This window comes from Thunnus albacares, chromosome 24 (genome assembly GCF_914725855.1).
Source record: "Thunnus albacares chromosome 24, fThuAlb1.1, whole genome shotgun sequence".
Classification (NCBI taxonomy): domain Eukaryota; kingdom Metazoa; phylum Chordata; class Actinopteri; order Scombriformes; family Scombridae; genus Thunnus; species Thunnus albacares.
In genome coordinates, this window is record NC_058129.1 from 18,775,449 (window position 1) to 18,797,043 (window position 21,595).

Sequence of the window (21,595 nt, forward strand, 5' to 3'; positions counted from 1 at the left end):
TGAGTGTGTGTGTGTGTGTGTGTGTGTGTGTGTGTGTGGAGGACAATAGCGTCCAGAGGCAGCAGATGGAGCTGCTTCAGGCTCCGTTCAACCAACAGGAAGCTCCTGCAAAACTCAGAAGAAACTGACATCTGATATTCAGAACAAAACTCAGCGTAAATGTTTATGTTTTGTTTTGTTATTGAAGCCAATGAAACAGACAAAACGCCTCTAGTCTCAGCTAAAATACACTTAAACTGCAAAAAAAACTGAGCTAAAACTTAACTAAAAAGCTGTTAATGTCATGAAAGTAGAGATTTTAACATCTGTTTTCAAGCTTTTTCTTGAGCTTTCAGCTGTATCACATGGTCTTCATCAGCAGTTTGTTATGGAGATGCATCTGTTGACATGCAAGCTCTCTTAAGTCTTTTGACTTAAAAGTATTTTAAAAAGTTGAATCTCAACCTTTGAAATATTAATTTGACAAAACAATCCCAACTCAAGGGTCACTTACTCGCTATTTCTGGAGCTTTCAAAACTGCACATTCATAGTTTTGTTGCAACAAACGTAACTGACAGTTTGTGGGGTACATTTTTTTGAATGAGAGAATCCGTCATCAGAACTTTTTTTTTTTTTGTAGTTTTGCTTTTATTGATTGATATTATTGGTTGTAGAGAGGTGATAGAGAGTCGAACCAGTGATGTTGTGATTACATGGTCGGCATCTTAAACCACTCAGCCACCAGGACGCTCGGTACACGGATCAGGCCTGCAGAAGAAGACACATCAGGTAGTTTTTTTTTTGGTTTCTTTCGCTGCGGCAGAGTCGTCGTTGCTCCGTCAGGATTAATCAGGAGTTGAACTGAAGCCAGAGCAGGTTGCTGTTAATTTAAGGAGAGAGGGGAGCAGAGGGGGAGGGGGGGGGTTACATGCTGCAGTGAAGAGCCGAGGCCGAGGCTGATCCCCCTGGGTCTCATTTATCAGCCCAACACGACGGCCCGGCTTGATTACAATTTGCAAAAAAATTCATTAGAGTCACACACACCCCGTCTGTGTTCACACCGCAGGTTACAGCCCCAAATTTTATTGTTTTTCCTCTCGATTGTGACTCGGATCTGTTTTTAAATCAGTTTTAACCTCATGATGTCATGTATGAACCGTCATATCAGACCGTCTTCATGATTCAGCCTCGCAGTGAGTAAAAGATGGAGGACGACAGTGACAGAAAACCCTCCTCTGCCAGAGTCCATTTAGAAAACAGCGTTTAAACAGGAACAAGAGTCAGTGTTTCCTCCCAAGTTTTAAAAAAGATAAAAACAGCAGCAGAGGTCGAGATATGAGTCAAACTCCAAAAACACTGGATCCTACATTACCCATAATGCACCAGCCACACCTTTCAACCTCTGCACGCCTAGTTTGTGACTTTCTGTTATACATGTGTCTCCAAGCTCACGCTTGGACAGCCGTGATGACATCACTATGACATCATCTGAGGAGGATCAACCATGACAAGAGAACTGACATTAATGTGTAAAATTGGTGTAAGAACCCTTTAATTTTTGGTCACATCTCTTCAGTTCAAGAGTGAGCATACTGAAAGGGGGAAAAAAATGATTTTCTGTGTTTATTTACTTGAAATCATCATGGTCTTTTCCTCCTGAATGTTCATCATTGATTTATTTCATTATTGACACATCTTTTATATATTTTTTAATAATTATTTGGTCTTTAAAATGTCAGAAAATAGTGAAAGATGTAATTACAAGTTCTGCCTAAATGTTTTGTTTTCTCTGATCAACATTTCAAAACTCAGATATTCAGTTAATGATGTTAAGCAGCATTAGAGATGCTGGAATCAGGGAACATTTGACATTTTTGCCTCTAAAATCGACTTGAACTATTAATCAACTGTCGAAATTGTTGCTGGTTAACTTTCTGGCGATCAAACAGATGATTAAATGTTTCAAAATCTTTAAAATCGGTCACTTTAGTCAAAAAATTGGGTTTAAATCGCTTTTACAGCGCTGGTAATGTTGAGATGACGACAGGGCGTGTCTGCGTACGTGACTGCGTCATTACGTACAGGTGCGTCAACGGCCCTCGAAGCTAGCAAATGTTTGTTTATCGCTGCGGATGAAAAGTTTTTGTTTTTAAGTGAAATTTGCGTCTTTTGTGTAACTTTAAGGACATTAATTTACTTCTGCGACACTTTTTAAGTGTTCAGGTGAATTTAAAAGAACTCAACGCGTCGAACTACGATCAAACTGACGGTTGAAAGAACCGAGAGTTTATATCGCTGAGTGCACGCGGAGCTGCAGACGTCATTCAGGTATTTAACGTTTATTTAAACATTTGTGCTGAATCATTGAAGTTTTGTGAGCTCAGATGATATTTAACTAACTGTTTCTGTGTCTGCAGGTAAAACTTCACCTGCAGGCTGACAGGTGCTGCGATTGGCTGACGTCACGAGCCGCGCAGGTAGATTTCTGCTGCTGTTTTGAATCTTTGTTTCGGTGGATATTGATCATTGATCATTAATAACTAACAGTGTTTCTATTTGTAGCTGTTAGCTTGATGAGCTGGAGGAGCAACTTGTTACCTGTCCACACCTGGATGCGACCTGAGCGGGAACATCGAGGTATTAATGTCTCATTTTTACATTTAATTAGAAGTTGTAGCATTTTATGGCCGCTGTGTTTGCTATAAGATGCTACATTTAGTCTCTTTTTTCCCAGATTGACTGAAAACAGTCAGTTTATCTGATTAAAAACATATTGAGAGGATTTAAATGATTTTATTGCAGCAGGTTTGTCACTAAAAGTCTCAACTTTTCTACCAAATTTAACCAAACTGCAACAAATCGACTGTTTTTTTTAATTAGTTTTATTTCGGTTGTAAACTTTTTTGATAAACAGCTTTTAAACAGAGGCCAGCGCGCGCCCCCGACCTGCCACAGACATGATTATTAATATTTATTAGGCAGCTGCGGGAGCGCGCATTTTAGCGTCACCACAGCAGCCTGAATATTAGAGTGACCTTTGACCTTCAGGCTGTGTTTATAATGACGCAGACAAACAAGAAAATAAACCAAAATCAGCGTCGTCCGTTTAAACATAAATTTAAAAATGTAAAATCTGATGAATTATTTCTATAATAAACTATTTTATATTTTAAGGTTTTTTATTTGCCTTAAAATGATGAATCATTTGTCAAATTAGATTTGAAGATTTGTGGCCTTTGAAGCATCAGGCCTTATATCTCTAAAGCAGCATCTGGAGAATTATTATTATTGTTATTATTATCATTATTATTATCAATAATAATAATTTTAATGTTTGTGTTTTATTGAGGGAACCAGTCCAAAATGAAAATGTGATTTAAAAGATTTCAACATTTTAGTTCCTCTGTGTTTATGATTTTATGATAATTTGATGAAAACTGTTTACTGGAACAGAAAGTGAATAAAAAATAAAGTGACGTGTCATAAAATCCAGAAGATGATGATGATGAAGATGAATGGAGACAGAGCAGCTGTGAACATCTGGTCACGTTTCAGCTTTTAATTCACACTTGTATATCTTTTCTTTCTTCTTCTTTTTTTTTAACTCCATACGTCAGGAAATGTTAGTTACTTTTGCACAATTTTATATAAATAAATTAGCAGCGTCATTTTGTCCAAAAAAAAAAAAAAATCAAATCAAATGAAAGTGAAATAAAAGTGAAGCAGTAACAGTTCAGAGAGATAAAGGTTAAAGTTCAGACAGCAGGAACAATGTTAAAATAACGCGCCGTCTGTTTGTGGTCAAATCTACACTTGATGTCCTCAGTTTGGTCCCGTGTGTGTATTTACATGTTGGGGGGGGGGAGGAGTTGCTCAGTGTCTCTTCATCATCATCCTCCTCCTCCTCCTCTTCGCGTCACCGCTCCGCGTCTTTGCGCGCAGTTTTTTTTTTTTTTTTTGGTGTCTCGCCAACAGAAATGAGATTGAAACGCTGCGGATCCTCCTGCAGAGAAACGTCCAGTTTAACCAGTTTAACCAGTCACTCAGTCTCGTGTCGACGCTTCAACTTTGTGTTTTTTATTTCCTGTAAATGATGAAGATGATCTGACAAAACAATTTAGCTTCGTTTCAAACTCACCGACACATTTTCTCCAAAATGACACAATTAGACTGAAACATGAATGAATTTATTTGAAGGAGGTTTTCAGACGTTTGTCTTTAGATCAGTGACGTAAACTCACTTTATTCCTAATAAAATATCTGTCAACTAAACTGATGGAATTCAGCAGTTTTCATCATTAAAACAGATTTTTTTTTTTTTAGATCTGATTGAATTAGAGAAACATGACGATCAATATTATCATCAGTGAGAAATAATCAGTTTGTCTTTAAATTATTCTCTAAATTTAAAGCTCGTGTTTTGTTTTCTGGATGATTTTTAACATTTTATTCACTTTATTTAATCTTCTGTCTGATGATTAACAGAAATCATTCAGCCCCAAATTTATCCTTTCAAATCTGATTTATATCAAAACAAAAGTGTTTAAATAAGATCAGAATAAAAACCACAGAATGAAAGTCGTCAGCAGTTTTTGTTTAAGAGCCCTGCAGGAAGTCAACCGTCATTTATTTCATCTTGAATGTTTGAAGAGTGAAAAAAGAGGAAACATCAACCCGGGATTGAGTCTCTGCTAAGCGGCTCCGAGTTCTTCTTCTACGGTCTGGTCTGCTCCATCTGCTGGTGCTGACTCCTTATTGCGAAGCGGCTCACGTGCACCGGGATGGGGACCACTATTTTGGGGTTCCGGGACGGCTCCCCGGACTTGTTGTTGACGTTTCCGGCTTTGACCCGTTTCCACTTGGCGCGCCGGTTCTGGAACCAGATCTTCACCTGCACCTCGCTCAGCTTCAGCGCATGCGCGATCTGGGAGCGCTCGGTTAACGACAGGTACTTCTTGCAGTGGAACTCCTTCTCCAGCTCCAGCAGCTGCTCGCTGGTGAACGCCGTCCGCCGCCGCCGGTTCTTCCCGCCGCCGCCTCCTCCCCCCGCACCGCCGCCTCCTCCGGAGCCTCCGCCGCCGGAGCCGTGAAGATGCGGCCCGTCGTCCAGACCTCCTCCGCCGCCGTCCCCGTCCTCCTTGTGACACATGGAGGTCAGGTTGTCGTCCGAGCTGTAGTCCAAGTCACTGTCCATGGAGAAGCTCTCATCCTTCCGGCCGCACTCTTCATCCTTGGAGTCTTCTTTACTGTGTCCTCTGACTGGGAGGAAGAGGAGGAAGAGGAGGGACAGTTAGCATCTTTATTATAAAACCAGCAACTTTATAAATGTCGAGAAATTAAAGTGTATAAACACAAAAAGTCGCTTTTCTCATTAAATCCTGAAAAAAATCAAGAAACACACAATAAAGCTTTAAATTATCTGTTTTTTTTTCTGCCTGATTTAAACATTTTTGACGTTTGTTTTTTAAAACATTTTAAGCTTTTAAACTGAATTGGAAATTAAATATCTCATATTTCCTTATCATAAAGAAAATTTGTCCTTTTTTAAATCTGATTTGTGTGAAAAAGACTCAACAGAATGAGGAGAAAAGACTCCAAAAATATTTTTAAAATGTGATTCATAATTCTAATAAATAAATGTTGAATATAAATGTTGACAGTGGATATAAAGATGGATTTTGACAGAAATATTGTTTGTAAATGACACCAGATCTGCTTCTGACATCTGTGGGAACCAATGAAAGCGGGTGAGGGGGGGTGAGTTGGTGGGAGGGGGGGTGGGGGGGTCTTCGTCCCGTCCCGTGTCAATATCCATCATCAGATCAGTGTTTGGATCACCGTGGAAAACACGCGCTCTGCAGGGATTTTATTTTTCACGCGTAATTACGCACGGAGCGTCTGCGCGCGCGGCCCGTTTTCTGCGCTCAGTTTGTGTTTGTCCGCGTGTGAAATAACGTCAGATTCAATCATAATCAATAGATGCACGAGGAAACAAACTGTCTGTTTTATATTAGGAAGCAATAAAACCATCAAAACTCCAAACAAGAAGCTTTTCTTCTACTGAAAAGTGACACCAGCGCGGTGATTTATGGCTCTCAGGTCACAAACTGTCAGATGAGAAGAAGCTTTGAATAGAAATAAAAGATTTTTCTTCAATAAATAAACAAAATATTAAAGGTTAAATTCATCCAAATGCGTCAGTTTAGAGTTTTAACGGAACTCTGATGATTAAAAGATTTTTATTCTGCAAACATTTAAAGCAACGCGCAGATTTTTCATCAGATTCATCAACTGAAACTTTGATTTACGGAATATTAAAATGAACCGAAGCCACGAGGCCTCCGGCGCTCCTCCACTAACATCTCTGCACCAGATTTATGGAATAATTTATGACCATCATTTATCTCTGAGAGTTTTCTCAGACACAAATCCCACCTGCGCTTTAAAGGACAGAAAGAAAGATTTCAATCCATTTGTTTGACTGTGAGGTGACACTTTTAGAAAATGTGTGAACTTCCTGTTTTTAAAACGCATTTAAAAGTGGAATAAATGAAAAACTTGTTCATTTTAAAATGTTATAATATCCTGAAAGTCTAAACTCATCATTCACATATAAATTTATTTCAACAAGTCTCCAAAAAGATGAAAAGAAGAAAAAAAAGATCTTTTTAAAAAAAAAAAAAAAAAAATCAAAATCAGCTTGTTTCAATATTTTTCTCCTGGATCGAGTCTTTTTATTGATCTGATATTTACATGATTATAACGTGAAGATTTACATACATTTTAATATTTTAGGATTTCATATATTTTAGTTCAGTTTGACTTAAATGTCACCGTGTAAAAGACATGGAGGCCTGATGTTTATTGTTGAGTTTTCAGCAGAGAAAAGTGGAACCAGATCAGCGTCACAGGCCCGAGGTTTTGTCTTATTTTAAGATTAAATATGAAGTTGAAGTTTGTTATATTTGGATATTTGAGAGTAAACGTGGATGTTTTGTGGTCCAACGTGTCTGATTAACCCGGACTTTGAGTCATGTTTCGGGGTGATGAGGGTGTGGGAGCCGCCTACCTGTGGATGTTGGCACCGAGGAGTCCGTGTCGTGGAAAGCCTGCAGCCCCGCGGACTCCTTCCCCTGCAGGAAACTCTTCCCGTCCTCCGCCTCCAGCCGCAGATCCTGAGATTTGTCGAAGACCGCGTGCAGCGCCTGCGAGCCGAACTTCCTGGCCGCTTCCTGGTGCTGCTGGGACGGGGAGAAACCTCCGGGCAGCGACGCCATGAGCGTGGAGGTGAGCGCCATGCCCTGCGTCAGGCCCTGCGCCAGGCTGGAGCAGAAGCCGCTCTGCAGGCTGGGGATCTGCGGGTGTGGGTGGTGGCCGGCGGGGAGAGCCTGCTGCAGGGCCGGGGGAGGCGGCGGCGGCGGCTGGAGCACCACCGACCGGTACGGCATGAACATCGGGTAGCCGGTGTAGACGAAGTGTCCCGGACTGGGCTGCGGGGGCCCCCCGATCAGAGAGTCGATGCTGAAGGCGGTGGTGCTTCCGAGTGGCCGCTGCATCACCATGAAGGACGGACTGAACGCTGCACTCATATGAACGACCGCTGGAGCTCGGAGGAGACCGGAGAAGAAGCGCTGTGAGCGGCTGCGGAGGGACGGCTGACCCCCGGTGGAGCCGCCGGTGTCACCGCCTCTCTGAGGAAACCGGAGTTTAGAGGAGCGATAATCCGATTAAACCAAACCATTCCATCAGTGCTGCGGAGGGAAGAAAGTCAGGAAGACAAAATGTTAACACACGTCTTCTTTCTCCTTTTTTAGTTTCCCCCAAAAAATGTCCCGGAAACGGCGCAGAGCTCCGGTGAGTCGGTCCGCGGCTCCGTGCGCACCAGCGCGGCTCCACTTCAACTTGACCGGACAGCGATATCACAGCTCCGGACACTTCTCCTCCTGTCACCCGCTGAGACAGAGTGTGTGTGTCAAGTGTGTGAAGTGTGTGTTTCCTGCCCACTCAGCGCGCGTCCAAAGATGTTTTGGATTTAAATTGCGCTCCCCTCTGTTTAATTGCGCTGCCTTCTCCGCGCGAGCGCCGCCCCTCGTCACCGCGCTCCGGACGCTGATTGGTTGGTCGGGATGACGCGACAGCTCGCCTTTAGTCTCCTGGATGAATGCCAATTACACAAATTGGGACCACAGGCCATTTAAGAATGTGAAAACACATCATTGTAAATAATAAGCTGTATATATTCAGTAAATAATCTGTGTATGAACCCCCTCAGAGAGAGTGAGAGTGTGTGTGTGTGTGTGTGTGAGTCTCTACTATACATCTGACATCATCTGCTTTTCTCTTTATACACGTGCAGATCATCCACTGAAGTTATTTTCAGCACAATCAAATATAAATCTAATTTCAATCCTTGAAATTTAAAATATAGATTTGAACTCTGGGATCAAATCTGGAGATAAAACAATAAATAGATTAATCAGTTATTTGATGAGTAGTTAATTTGATAATTGATTAATTGAGCACTTAATCAAATGTGAGGATTTGCAGCCTTTCTCTGTTTTTACATCATTATGAACTGAATATCTTTGAGTTTATGGAAACATTTGAAGACGGACGTTGTTCAGTGTTTTCTGACATTTTATAGACTTATAAAATTATATATAATAATCAGCAGATTGATAGATGAGTTGCAGCTTCTAGAGTCTCCTAGAAATGATGTTTATATACTGATTTATTTCTCCGGCTCTGTTTAGTTGTTTAATGTAATCGCTGGCTGGATTCTGATCACCGGCAGGTTTATAGGCAACAAAAACACATCGTGTCTCAGGTTTTAAGCCACTTTTTCTTTTTTTAAATGCTAATTCAAGACCAGCATGTTTCTATATAATCTAACCGACAGCTGTCAACATTAAAACAATTATACATCAGTTGCTTAAATACAAATTAAACATGTTGTCACCTGATAATTTACTGACGATTTCAGTACATTCAGTAAAAAGTCTTCCCATTATGTTGGGTAAAAAATATGATCCAGGTGGTTTATGTCTCCTTTAAAATCATATTTGTTGTTATAAATGAGTCATTTTTAGGTGACAAAGTTATTTATTTAGGCAAGAATCAGCCGCCAGTGTCGTATTTCTGTAACTGAAACCTCAATTTAAACTTAAAAATGTTGTCAGTGAACATAATATTTGCAGAATCATCTAATATCAACATCATATTTAGCTACATGAGTGAAAATCTTTAACTTCATGTAGTTTTTTGTCCTCTATGAGTCACAGTTCAGGTACAAACAGGTGCAGATGTGGTTTGAACTACAACTAAGATGGCGGAGCTTCTGGTGGCGTCGTCTCTTCTCGTCTGGCAGAATGAAAATGAAAAATTACATCATCACTCATTAAATCAAGCGAAGCTATAAACTCATTTATTAAAGTAAATCACAGTAAGTTTATCTCCACTGTCAGCAGCCGTACTGGTTACCCATCATGCACCACACCAGTGTCACCAGTATGGATAAACTAAATGGGACTCAGCAACATTAATGTTGTTAATTACATTTATTCTTCACCTGCTATGACATGTCAAGATCTCACAGATTATTTGATTATGAGATGAACCTGTGTCATAGGTCGGTTTTCTTCAGGCCTACTGGTGGGTGAACTGGTCACAGTTCAGAGACGTCAGGTTCAACCAGTAAATGATCCAACAGGACCTAAAAAATAACATTTTAACCACAACAGTGACAGATTTCTGTCCGGTTTGTGAGATTCTTCCAGACAGAGAAGCTGAAACAAACCTGACTGATGAAGATGACGACTGTAAATACTTTAATAAACATCCATATCAGCAGTGACTCATGATGAACGCAGCGGCAGAGAACATCTACGATCCGTCCTGATGTCGGCGTCTCCTCCTGTGACACATCATGATGAGCTTTGACGTTCCTTCTGCGTTTTTTGCGGGGCGATTATTCTGCGATTCATCTCCTCCCAAACTGCACAGCGGAGCTTTAAATCACAATATTTGCTTCCTGCGCCTGCATCAAAATCCATTTTAATGAATCCTGTAATGGCTTCCTCATCAATTAATACAAACCTCGTCGATGCCACCGGCGCTCACACATCATCATATGTAGCAGGGGAGGACGCAGCTGACCTATGACCCCACAGTGCATCTCCCAGTGGACCCCCCCCCCACCTCCTCCCTCACCTCCTGGGCTGAGTCAAGGGCACGCATGGATACCCCCCCCCCCCCCCCTCCTCCTTCCTCCTCCTCCCTCCTCCTCCTCCTCCTCAGGGTCACTGGGACACGATCTCATTAAAGGCGGCCTGATCTGCAACTGCAATGCAGACATTAAATAGCAGTATTTTTCAATTAGGGCTGACAAATTCAATCAAAATTCCATAGATTAGGATGAAATGAGGCATGGGTCATTTACAAGGGAATTTAATTGCACGGCCATTAGACAAATAGTACAGCAGTCTCTGTCTCATTATCAATCATGCGGGGGCATCAATAGTAAAAGGTTGTAAGGCAGGGGAGGGGGTGTATAAGTGTAAGTGTCCGCGCACGGGGGGCGTGCACGCGGCGGCACTGCCACCACTGCAGAGCAGCTAATAAATACCCTCTTTTGTACTTATAAATTATCCAGTTTAATTAACAACATGGATTATGATTGGACTATGATTTAATTAAACCTTTCCTGCATGCAAGCCGAGCGCCTTGATCATCCATTATGAGCTGGGGGAAGAGGGGAGGAGGAGGAGGAGGAGGAGGGGGGGTGAAGGTGTGGTGGTGGAGGGAGGGGAGGGGGGGGGGGGCAGCTGGAGTGTAACACTGCATTAAATGAAGCTTCCTCTAATAAGAGCTGCTTACCTGGTAGATCATCAGTCGCTACAACAAGCGGCTGTAATAAGCATCTGAATGGCTGACGAGCGTTTATGGAAATAAGCAGGACGCCGTTCTACGTAAAGAGAAAAAAGACGAGAGGCCTCCTTCCCTCCCCCTGCGTTTAAATCTGCAGCTAAATGGCACAATCTCTGATAGTTTGCTGATATTACGGCGGCGTGTTGTAAAGTGGAGGGGATGTGGCGGCGGGTGGGGGGGGGGGGGGGGGGGGGGGGGGGGGCAATTACGAAGCACAGAGCAGGAGCAGAAACAGATGCGTGGACGGATGGAGGGACGGAGGGCGACGTCGCCCCGAGCGCCGGACGCTCGACACAATTCAGTCAGAGCAGAGCAGCGTGGCGGTATCAACCTTTTCATCAGCCTCTAAATGCCAGGCCAAATTTACTCACACACACACACACACACACACACACATTGATGAAAACACACAGCGCTGTCAGAGCGTCTGAGCCAGCTGAGAGAGAAAAACCTGACATGCATCTATTCTGAGTGTTTCCAAGAATCCTGATTGAAGACGAGAGATGTTTGTTTTAAAAAGCAAACTGTGAGAAACACAATATGAAGAGAGAACTGAACGGACGCCGAGACGTTTACTGTCAACTCTGACGCCTAAAAACATCAAACCTGACCTGAAGAAGTTCTAGTCCTCCACTGTAACCCAGATCTGTGGGGAGGTTCGATTCGATCACCACTGAACACTCCAGCTGGTGACGTACTGCAAGTTGGGCGGTTCTTGGTTTTGGCTCGTCTGTTGTCAACATGGCAGCTGAGTCAGCTAAACAATAAACACTAAGATATGTTTCTGAAATCATTTGAGCTGAGAAACAGACAATGTAGTAACTGAAGCTTGATTCATATTTGATCAGTTGTCTGGTTTTACTCCTCCTCGGTTCAGGCGCACAGATTGACAACGGTGTTCGTCCCATCGCGGCGCTCATTGGATCGTTCGCTTTTTCAACTGAGAAACCGCTGTTTCATGTCAAGATGCCACAGAGTCAACTCGACTCTGAATCGGACGGATTCAAAGGTCTGGACTCAGGCAGCTGAAGAAGTCGTCTGGATGAGAGAATCTAAAACACGTCCGGTTGCTTTTGACTCAGAACTTCTACATATAACGTGACCTGGATGACGGAGAATCTTTGGACAAACTGAAGCACTTTACACTTTTAACCTAAAACTCACTAATTTATCTATTAAACTAAACTGTTATCTAACATCAAGCACGTTATTTAACCTGCATTACACTGTTTTATCTGCTAAACAGAACCCGTAACCTGCTTTTAAAAGCTCAACTTTTACACCTGCAGTGCAGAACTTTTACATATAAATGAACGTCTGTTAAACAAGTTAACACAAAGCTGATTAAGCCAGTCATCACCAGATAAATCTCTCTGTATTTCACAGTATACAGAGTTTTTAATCTGGTGTTGGGTTTGACATTCCTGCGCTGGCTGGATGAATGCGTACTGCACATGCACTGTGGGCAGAGCAGGTCTGATAGTGAAACAAGTCATTTCGCAGGGCTTGTGAGACACTCAAAATAATGTATCCAGCGTTTTACAGCTGCAACAGTAGCGACAGAGGAGGCTACTGTGGAGCTTATGATGTAAAAATGTGTCAACAGTGTTTTTGTAATTACTCTCACTGCCAGAGGGGGGAGACAGAAGTCCAACACTGCAGCTTTAACATCCTGAAACAAACTGTTTTAACTGCTAAACTCCATCATCCTAACCCTAAACCTAACCTGAAACAAACTGTTAAACTGAACCTTTAACTTAAAGCGGGTTAATTTAACTGCTGAACTCGATCTGTTAGCTTTCCTGAAGCAATCTAATCAAGATATACTGAGACATTAACTTGAAGCAGGAGGTGTCACATGCTAAACTTACCGTTAGCTAACCTGCAGCACTCAGTTTCAGCTGCTACACTGAAGCATTAACCTGAAACAGACTAATTTAACTGCTAAAATAAACCATTAACAAACTGTCTTTGCTGCCAAATTAAACTCTTAACCAACTGATTAACTGACAAACTTGATCCGTTAGCTAACCTGAAGCTTCAAAACTAAACTCTAGCTGTTTAACCTGAAGCTTCAAAACTAAACTCTAGCTGTTTAACCTGAAGCTTCAAAATTAAACTCTAGCTGTTTAACCTGAAGCAGACACTTGAAACTGATGATACACTTCATGTATGCAGGAGAATTGGGTTCAGCCATCGGTGAACACCTGTTTTTTCTTTTTGTTTCTACTTATTGTGACAGTATTTTAAGTTTCTGTTGTCTCCCTTCTTCATATTTGACTTATTTCACTTTTTTCTGATCATTATATTTAATTTGTTTTGCCCTTTTTCTGGTTTTATTGATCAATGTTATCTTGTTTGTTTTTACTTGTTTTTTAGTGGATGCCAAAGAAAATTTAATATATTTAATATTTAATATAATATTTAATGTAACCACAAAACTGACAAAGATGAACTAATTGTCTCCAGAATGATGTTGTTATTGGTGTGAAAATCTTTTAAAACTGCTTTTAAATTATGTGACAAACATTCTTCACTGAAACAAAGCTGATGAACTTATATTAATGTGACGAGTTCATGAGGTTCATATTGTTTCTGTTTTTTCAACTCTTTCAGGCAGCGAGACACCATCCATCCATCCACAGAGGAACTCCTGGATCACAGCCTTACATCCTTACAGCCTTCGGTGAGTTAAAGTTCATTTCCTGCTGTCTGTTGTCTCAGAGGAACGTCGTATCAGAGGAGGGAGACACCAGCTGGCTGATCAGATATTAAATAAATAACCAATAATCAGAAAAAATACTTCAAAACCTGACTTTTGCAGAAATAGTCCAACTTGAGAAGATGCACAAATGCAGCAGCAGCAGCAAAGACACTGAGCTGTTCTGCTTTCGTCCCAAAGCTCCGATCAATTAACATTTAGAGCACCGATTGGATTTTTGATTATCAGAGCTGAAAGGGACTCGATTGATTGGCCGCTGAGGTCGCCCCTGCCCTGACGATGGCTGATCCAATGAGGGAGGAGGCCTGATGGGGATTGAGTTTCTTAAGTATCTTCTGGCAGCTACCAGGGTTAGTATTGATCGTTACACTGCAGAAAACCTGCTTCCAAACAAGTCATTTAATCTGAGCCCTAAAATCAGATATTTCTGAACACACAAGTGGGAAAATCTACTGGAGGATCATTTGTTCTCAGCTTTAAAGAAACATTTATAGAAAACTGACAAGTGTTAGTAATAGTTTAGTTATGTAATAGTTTCCATCATGTTAATCTGGTGTTTGCTGTCAGTAGTTGGTGTTGATTTTATGAAATATTTCTTCTTTTAGGAAACTTAAGCAACATGTTTTTTTTAATAATATGTTTGTAAAAGAGTTGAAAAAGTCCGTCAGTCTTTGTTTCTTCACTCGTAGATTCACCTTCAACACAAAACAAACCTTCAGTTTAACTCTCGACACCTCGACTTGATTTAAAGTGTAGTTTTTTGCAGCGTGACCTCGTTCTCTCCTCGCTGTCTTTAAGCTTCATCTGTTCTCAGATGGATCAATGAACGCAGCAGCAGCAGCACTGAGTCCTGCAGCTTTTTAACACATATGTTGTTCTGTGTTGTTGCTTTAATGTCGTCGGTGTAGATGAGCGCTGATTGTTTCTGTTGGTCGATTGTTTCCAGATTCTTCTTCTTCTTCTTCTTCTCTTTCTTCACCTTTAACACACAGTCTTCTACCCATAATGCTCTCTGACACTGTCCAGTCTTTCATTAGTGGCCGTTAATTGAATTTTATCTCAAACATCCTCAAACATAACGCAGGTAGTCTAAAAAATAAAGAAAACCAATGAAAAGACAACAAAACATCTACTGTGTATTCATAATAATATAGTAATGAAATGAAATAAATACCGTTAAATAGTCCAGACTTTAAGACTTATCAAAATTAAACAACTACACAATTCTTTCATCATCTGAACACCAAAATATTTCAGGGTTTTGTCAAAACATTTCATGAAAAACATAAACTGTGACATCATCATCATCATCATCATAATATGTACTTTACCAAAGAAAAGTGACTCACTTTCATTTCCTGAATGCTTTTGAATCTGTTAATGTCTCAACAGTGCAGCTAAACATCTTCAGGTGAAATCTAACATGATTCAGGGTCGTACTTTTGTTTATTATTATAATAATTATTATAATTCATATTATAATATATTATCATATTAATTTGGTGTTTGTTATACATCATGTATACAGTATAAATGTACTATTTGTATCTTAGAGTAACATAACTACAGGTAATCTGATTACAAAACTGTGAAACAGTAATCTGATTACAGATACCTTTACAGAAATCCTACTTTAAATACTGCTACTACCATAATACTACTACAGTTACTGCACTTCTGTTAACTACTATGACTGCAGCAGTTACTACTAGTGTTACTGTTAATTATTCCATATTTTAATTAATTAAATGAGTCCTGAGAATGTGTGTCGTCATCAGTAAATGTTTTAATAAGTTTAAGTCAGGATGCTGGTATACTGGGACACTTATTGGAGACACACTACTAGGACTCTGATGTACTGGTATACTTGGTCCGGGTGTTTTGTAAGTACATTAGTTTACTGGGAGACATGGTCAGGACTGTCTGGTACACTGGAACGTTTGGTGAGGATGTTCTGTTAGGGCCTTGGTATACTGGTGTGCTACTGGACTCTAGTGTGCTGAGGTTCTTAGTCAGGACACTAGTTTACTGGGATGCTCTGTCAGGATACTGGTGTCCCAGGACAGGTAGTGAGGATGTTCTTTCATGATGCTGCCAGGACACTACCATACTGGGACATCTGGTGAGGACTCTCTAACTGGACTCTAGTGTGTTAGGGTTCTTAGTCAGGACACTAGTTTACTGGGACACTCTGTTAGGGCCTTGGTATACTGGGACGCTCTGTGAGGATACTGGTATCTTTGGACGGTTGGTGAGGACACTAGTTTACTGGGACACTCTGTTAGGGCCTTGGTATACTGGGACGCTCTGTGAGGATACTGGTATCCTTGGACGGTTGGTGAGGACACTTTGTAAAAACGCTGGTTGTCTGAGAATTACAGACTCGTTAAATTCATCACAACTCTGACGAGACTGCAAACCATCTTTACTGCTCTCACGATAAAACACAGAAAACACGATGAAAGTGGTTTTTTTTATTTCAAATCCTCCAAATCTGCAGTGAAGCTCTTTTTGTTACGATCTATTTAAACGCCAGAGGTGAATTTAAACATCACATTATCACTTTTTTTTTTACATTTAGTCTCATCAAATTGTAAATTATTGCACCCACAGGACAAAAACAAGAGAAGGAAATCCTCCTAAATGCAGTCTAATTAACCCACAGCGCCCCCTGTAGGCCAATAAAAGCACAGCACAGAGCTTTAAAAAGAAGCCGCAGCATAAAAAACAAATATGCAGAACAGAAGACATCCGCTGTCGCAGTCTGAGGACATTTTAGAGTCTGATAATTGCTGTGGGAGTTTGGGGAACGTCCTGTCGTCTCTTCAGGGGTTTTTGTGTCAGTTTTTACGGAGCTGAGGGACGAGAGAAGAGCGCCGCTGTGAGCTGGACCTTAAAATTCAGACAGATTAAATAGATGAAGCCCCGAGGTGAAAAACACAGGAGGGTCTCAGCCACTTAAATACAGATCTGAGAGTCACGGTGTTAAAGGAGAAATCTGTTTTACTCGTTTAATCCACAAATCATGTTTGTTTCTACTGATGTTGAGTCTGCATTTTTTTTTTTTTTAATTTAATCTTTTTAATATTTAAAATAATAAGAAAGGCAGCAACAAAAGGTCTCATTTAAAAACCAAGTATACACAATACACTGTTCTAACATGTAGAAATATAAGAATAAAATGAATTCTTGAGGGAATAAAGAGAAATTAGAGCCTAAAACAAGCCGACACTTCAGTAACGTCAGGCTGATAATCAGGTAGTTCCACTAAATCTTACAGACTGGTCCTTTAAATACAGATCTGCTTCAACCAGTCACACACTGCAGAGGACACGTCTGGTTACCAAGTTTTGTCTTGAAATGTGTTTGAGTGATGATATTTGGACGTTTAGTTGGATGTAGATGTGGTTCTCAGTCAGGTTTGTGGATTTTGCTGATAACTGCACAGGACCATCGGTGTGTTTTTAGTGATTTGCAGGTGAAAAGATGCTTTGAAACAGGACTAACTTTGGTTTAAAGGTTAAAGTTTTTAGAATATAACCTAATTTCACCCTCACCTTACTGTGAACATGAAGAAGTTGTCTTACAGGATTGTGTTTCTTGGGAAAAGTAGTTTGATAAAGCAGGAAAAAGGCAAATCTTAGTATCAAAAAAAAAGAAAAAGTATCACTACGTCTTCAAATTCAAAATGTTGGTTTGTCTGTGTTTCCTGACAAACAGCTGACTGAGTTATGTTTAGATGATCTGATTCTCTTACTGACTGAAAGGAGTTTAGAGGGTTTTTGAGGCTAACAGTTTGTGTCATTACTTCACAGTGATGACATGAAGCTCAACAGGACAGCTGGTCCTGACCGTTTTGGGCTCTAAAACAAAAAAAAAAAACAAAAAAAAACGGGGTCACAGTCCAGAAAAGTTTAGAGTAAAATCAGAGTGTTCATCCATCAACCTGCATCAACTTTCCAACCGTCCTAACAGCACAGAGCAGGTGTGCCTGCAGCGACTAATGACTGTTATTACACACAGAAACCAGCCTTCCCTCCTCTTTAGGCTGTTACATGTGAGGGCACACAGCTCGACCTTTGACCTCTGTCCATAAAAACATGCAGGTAAGTATACGCTGCCTGCCGTGGCAAACCCAGAGAATTAGAGACGTCCACGGCCGAGACAGACACGAGTTCAGCGGTCCAGACGGTCGGGGAAGAAACCCACCCACCAAAAAAAAGAAGAAGAAGAAGAAGAAAATCAGACAGCCAGTTTCAGACGAGATAATTAGATCTGGCGAATGTTCACCTCCTCTCCCACACACAGGCTAAAAGAGAGTTATTTAATTATTACAGCCTTAATTACTGCTGGTACAATCACCGAAATAGGATGCGAGGAGACGGCGGCTCAAATTGGGTTAGAGCTGCCTCGTTCTGCTGGTTTCCTCTGGGTTAACTGTGTCGGCTTCCATTAGCAAACATGAAGGCACCGCGCAAATCTGCTTGTCTCCTCGGCTGCGAGGGAAGACGAGAGCGAGAGCGCCGGGCGCCTTCTCATCCCGAAAAAAAAGGAGCGTCTGAGAGGCTTCACATGAATGAGCGCCTTGTCTTTGAAAACGCCTCCCGGTCAGCGCCGCAGGTTTTCTCACAAGAAACGTCTCACTTCTCCTCTCTGGCCTCCTTCAACAAACCTCTGAGCTTTATTGTCTTTATTACCTTCGTCAATTCAGTTTTCCGGTTTCCTCGTCAGTTTTCACGCTCGTTTGGAGATCTGACGTCGTCTGTGTCAGCGTCAAATCAGATTGAGTTTATGTGCTGAAAGGTGAGAGGTCAACTCACACAGACAGATGAAGCACTTTGAGCTTTGAGGTGTTTTTGGTTTGATTGTTGATAAACAAAACAAAACAGAGTAAACAAAAAGAAACAAGAACTGTGACGACATGTTTTTATGTTTTTCATCAACAAATAAAAACTGAACAATAATGTGAAAGACGACAGAAGACAAACAGATGAACTAATGCCTTTTACTCTAACCTGTAACCATGGTAACCGTACACAAAGATGATGACTGCTATATCCTCAAAATGCTTAGAAGACATAAAAATGAAAAATGCACAACGAAAACTAAACTAAACTGTGTAAAACCAACAAAAATCTAACAACTAAGGAATATACATGAAGAGAAATACAGAATATCCGAGTTAGAAGAAGTTCTGACGATGTTTTCGTGGCTGAGACTCATGGGAGTTGTAGTTGCTGAGTGCCACAGACATTAATCAAGGATGTTACCAGCTGGTACAGACGTAGAATCACAGAAATATCCTGCAAAATGTCACTTAGACGTAAAACGAGACTTTGTCAGTACCAGAGCTGCAGCTAACGATTGTTTTCATTATCAGTTAATCATCATATTCTTTTCTAAAACTCAAGGTGACGTCATCAACCTGTTTTTGTTTGACCAAAAGTTAAGTAAGTACTTAAGTAAAGGAAAAACAGCAAATTCTCCAGTTTGAGAAGCTGGAACCATCAAATATTTTGCATTTTTGCTTAAATAAATGACTTAAATGATTATTAGATTATTAAAATAGTTGCAGATGAATTTTCTTTCAATCTATTGATAAATTAATCCACTAATCACTGCAGCTCATGTCTAACATAAGTCTGAAAATAGAGTTGACAGTGAGTGAAAACTAGTGTTTCTTTGTATGCAGATCTGTAAAACTTCCCACTTCTCCCAGTTTAGACCAGTTATAATCCATATATATTATATTATTATTATATATTATTTGTGTTTCTGTATCAGCTAAACGGATGTGACTGTAATTAAAGTCGTTTTCTGAATGTGGACGTCAGAGTTTCAGGTTGAATTCGACATCCTTTTCTCCGGTTTGTGTGGTTTTCTTCTGTCCGTCGTCGGGTTGAAAGAGCTGTGACAGATCGCTGGCTGAACATCAGGCAGCATTTAGTTCTGCTTCATTGTGTCAGGTAAGAGCCCGTAATGAGAGCGACAGTCGAGGGGTTTTCATGACGGACTGAGAGAAGGCAGAGAGCGAGAGAGAGGAGAGAATAATTCAGACTCATCGCTGGTTAAAGGAACAATCCGTCACTTTGGTCCAGACTGAAATATCTCCACAAGTATCTGATGGACTGCTGTAAGATTTACAACAGATATTCAAGGTCCCTGTGAGATACTTTCTGACCACTTTGGGGATCCTTCTTGTAGATAGTTGACTCACTGCTGACGTTAACAGCTGATTTTAAAGCAACAAACACTGTTAAGTCCGTTCTGTACATGTTTAGTTTAACTCTCTGAACCCTTTCTTTGTTTTTGGAGTATCTGAACTGTTTTGACATGTAAACAAATCCATAAATGTACAGATCTGTAATCCTCCAATCACAGATTAGTAGCTGTCTTGTTATGGTAGTTGTACTACATTATGATTGGACAGTCGCTGCTTGGTGAAGCATTTTATTGAACTATAAATTAATGGCGTTTCTGAGACAGACACTGTCTCACACTACATGTTTTAATCTTCCTTTCTGCGACTTTTATGCTCAGACTGAACGTAAACGCTGCGTCTTCAACAGTGTTTAGTTACGTTGCACTTCTATAGACGGAAAGTTAGAAGAAGAAATGAAAAATGTGGAGCTGCAGATGTCTGAAGATGATCTGAAGTTCAGTTTTCAGTCAGAATATTATCAAAACAAGCTGCAGTTCACCTGCCAGAAGTCAGAAGATCATCCCACAGTTAGATTGTTGATCAGTTTGGTAATTGATCAGTCAGGTCGACCAATCCAGGCTCAAAACCAGGCTGAAGCTTTACAGTGTCTGCCTGGTTTTAAACATCAAAAGGTTTTATTAGTTTAAGGTAAAAGGTGCCTGAAATAATTGACTTTATGAGGTTACAGAAGATCCTTATTACACCAGAGTGAAGCATTAAATGTTGCTTGTCCTCATCCTTCTGCTCATAAATGAATGTTTAAGTGACTTTAATTGGATTTAAGGTGTTTTAAGTGTCTTGTTCTCTGAGCTGAAGACACCTTGAGTTCATATTTTGTGATCTTTGTTCCCTCGTGGAGTTTATCGAATGAACTTGTTGCTGGATTGTTGTATTGATTGATTTTTTTTTTTGTAGCAGTGAAGCAGATTCAGTATTGAACATTCAGACCTGTGTGAGTGATTGGATGATTGGATGAACTTGCTCTCACTCGTGCTTCATGTTAATGAGGCCGCTGTGGTTTTGATTCAGAGAGAAAACCTTCCTGAGACGTAGAGAGAGAGAGAGAGAGAGAGAGAAGTCAACAGCCACGTTAACCCCTGGACATTCAGACGTTTGATGAAGCGGCGAGCGCCGGCCTCCCCTCGCCGCGGATCCAACATCATTAGCCGGGAGAGAGACAGTATGTTTCGGCCCGCACCGCCGGTAATGAGCCCTCGCCGATCATCCCTCACGCCGTAATTAGCGGCGGGCTCGGCACTCGGGCCCCCTGCTCGCCGCTAATGGAGTGAACAAGGCAGAAAACGAGCACTATTAAGGCTGGACATGAATTCCAGCTCGCCACGTGAAACCCTTGAAACATAATCGTCTTCATCATTCAGCGCTCCGACTCCGGCCTCCTCCGGATCGCTGCGTCGTCTCCTGTCTCCAATCAAAGCAGGATGGATCGGGAGATCCGCGGCGAGATCGTGCGCCTGCTTCCTGTCTCCGTCTCCAGGTGCAAAGACTTCAAATCTGAGTCTGAGTCACTTTCATCTCTGTGAGCAGGAAGCTCTGTGGAGTCATGTGTTTGTTGTGTGGAGAGGTGAAGTGAGATGTGGTCTGCCATCTTTGTTGTAGTTCAGATATCATTTCAGTGACTTATTATTGACCTCATGTACATTTGTCTGCTTGTTATTGGTCCTGACGGGTTCAGAGAGGCTGTAACACAATCAGTCTGATGATTCAGGTTATTATAAACATACACAAACCATCACTGAACTAGATG

General features: G+C 41.1%; 1 protein-coding gene and 1 long non-coding RNA gene across 2 annotated transcripts in view; one reads left to right on the forward strand and one right to left on the reverse strand.

The window, feature by feature from the left end:
* The first annotated feature begins 2,024 nt into the window (after positions 1-2,024).
* The window catches only part of LOC122976129, a 32,972-nt gene continuing 13,401 nt past the window's right edge, over positions 2,025-21,595 (forward strand). The window contains exons 1-4 of the long non-coding RNA XR_006400806.1: positions 2,025-2,308; positions 2,398-2,457; positions 2,543-2,617; positions 13,523-13,592. This is a non-coding gene — a long non-coding RNA (uncharacterized LOC122976129). The remainder of the gene's footprint in view (positions 2,309-2,397; positions 2,458-2,542; positions 2,618-13,522; positions 13,593-21,595) is intronic.
* gbx2 (gastrulation brain homeobox 2) lies at positions 4,313-8,454 on the reverse strand. The gene is made up of 2 exons (XM_044344395.1): positions 7,050-8,454; positions 4,313-5,239 (listed from the first exon to the last, which is right to left on the reverse strand). The coding sequence occupies exons 1-2, from the start codon at positions 7,567-7,569 to the stop codon at positions 4,695-4,697; spliced, it is 1,065 nt and encodes a 354-aa protein (XP_044200330.1). The 5' UTR covers positions 7,570-8,454; the 3' UTR covers positions 4,313-4,694.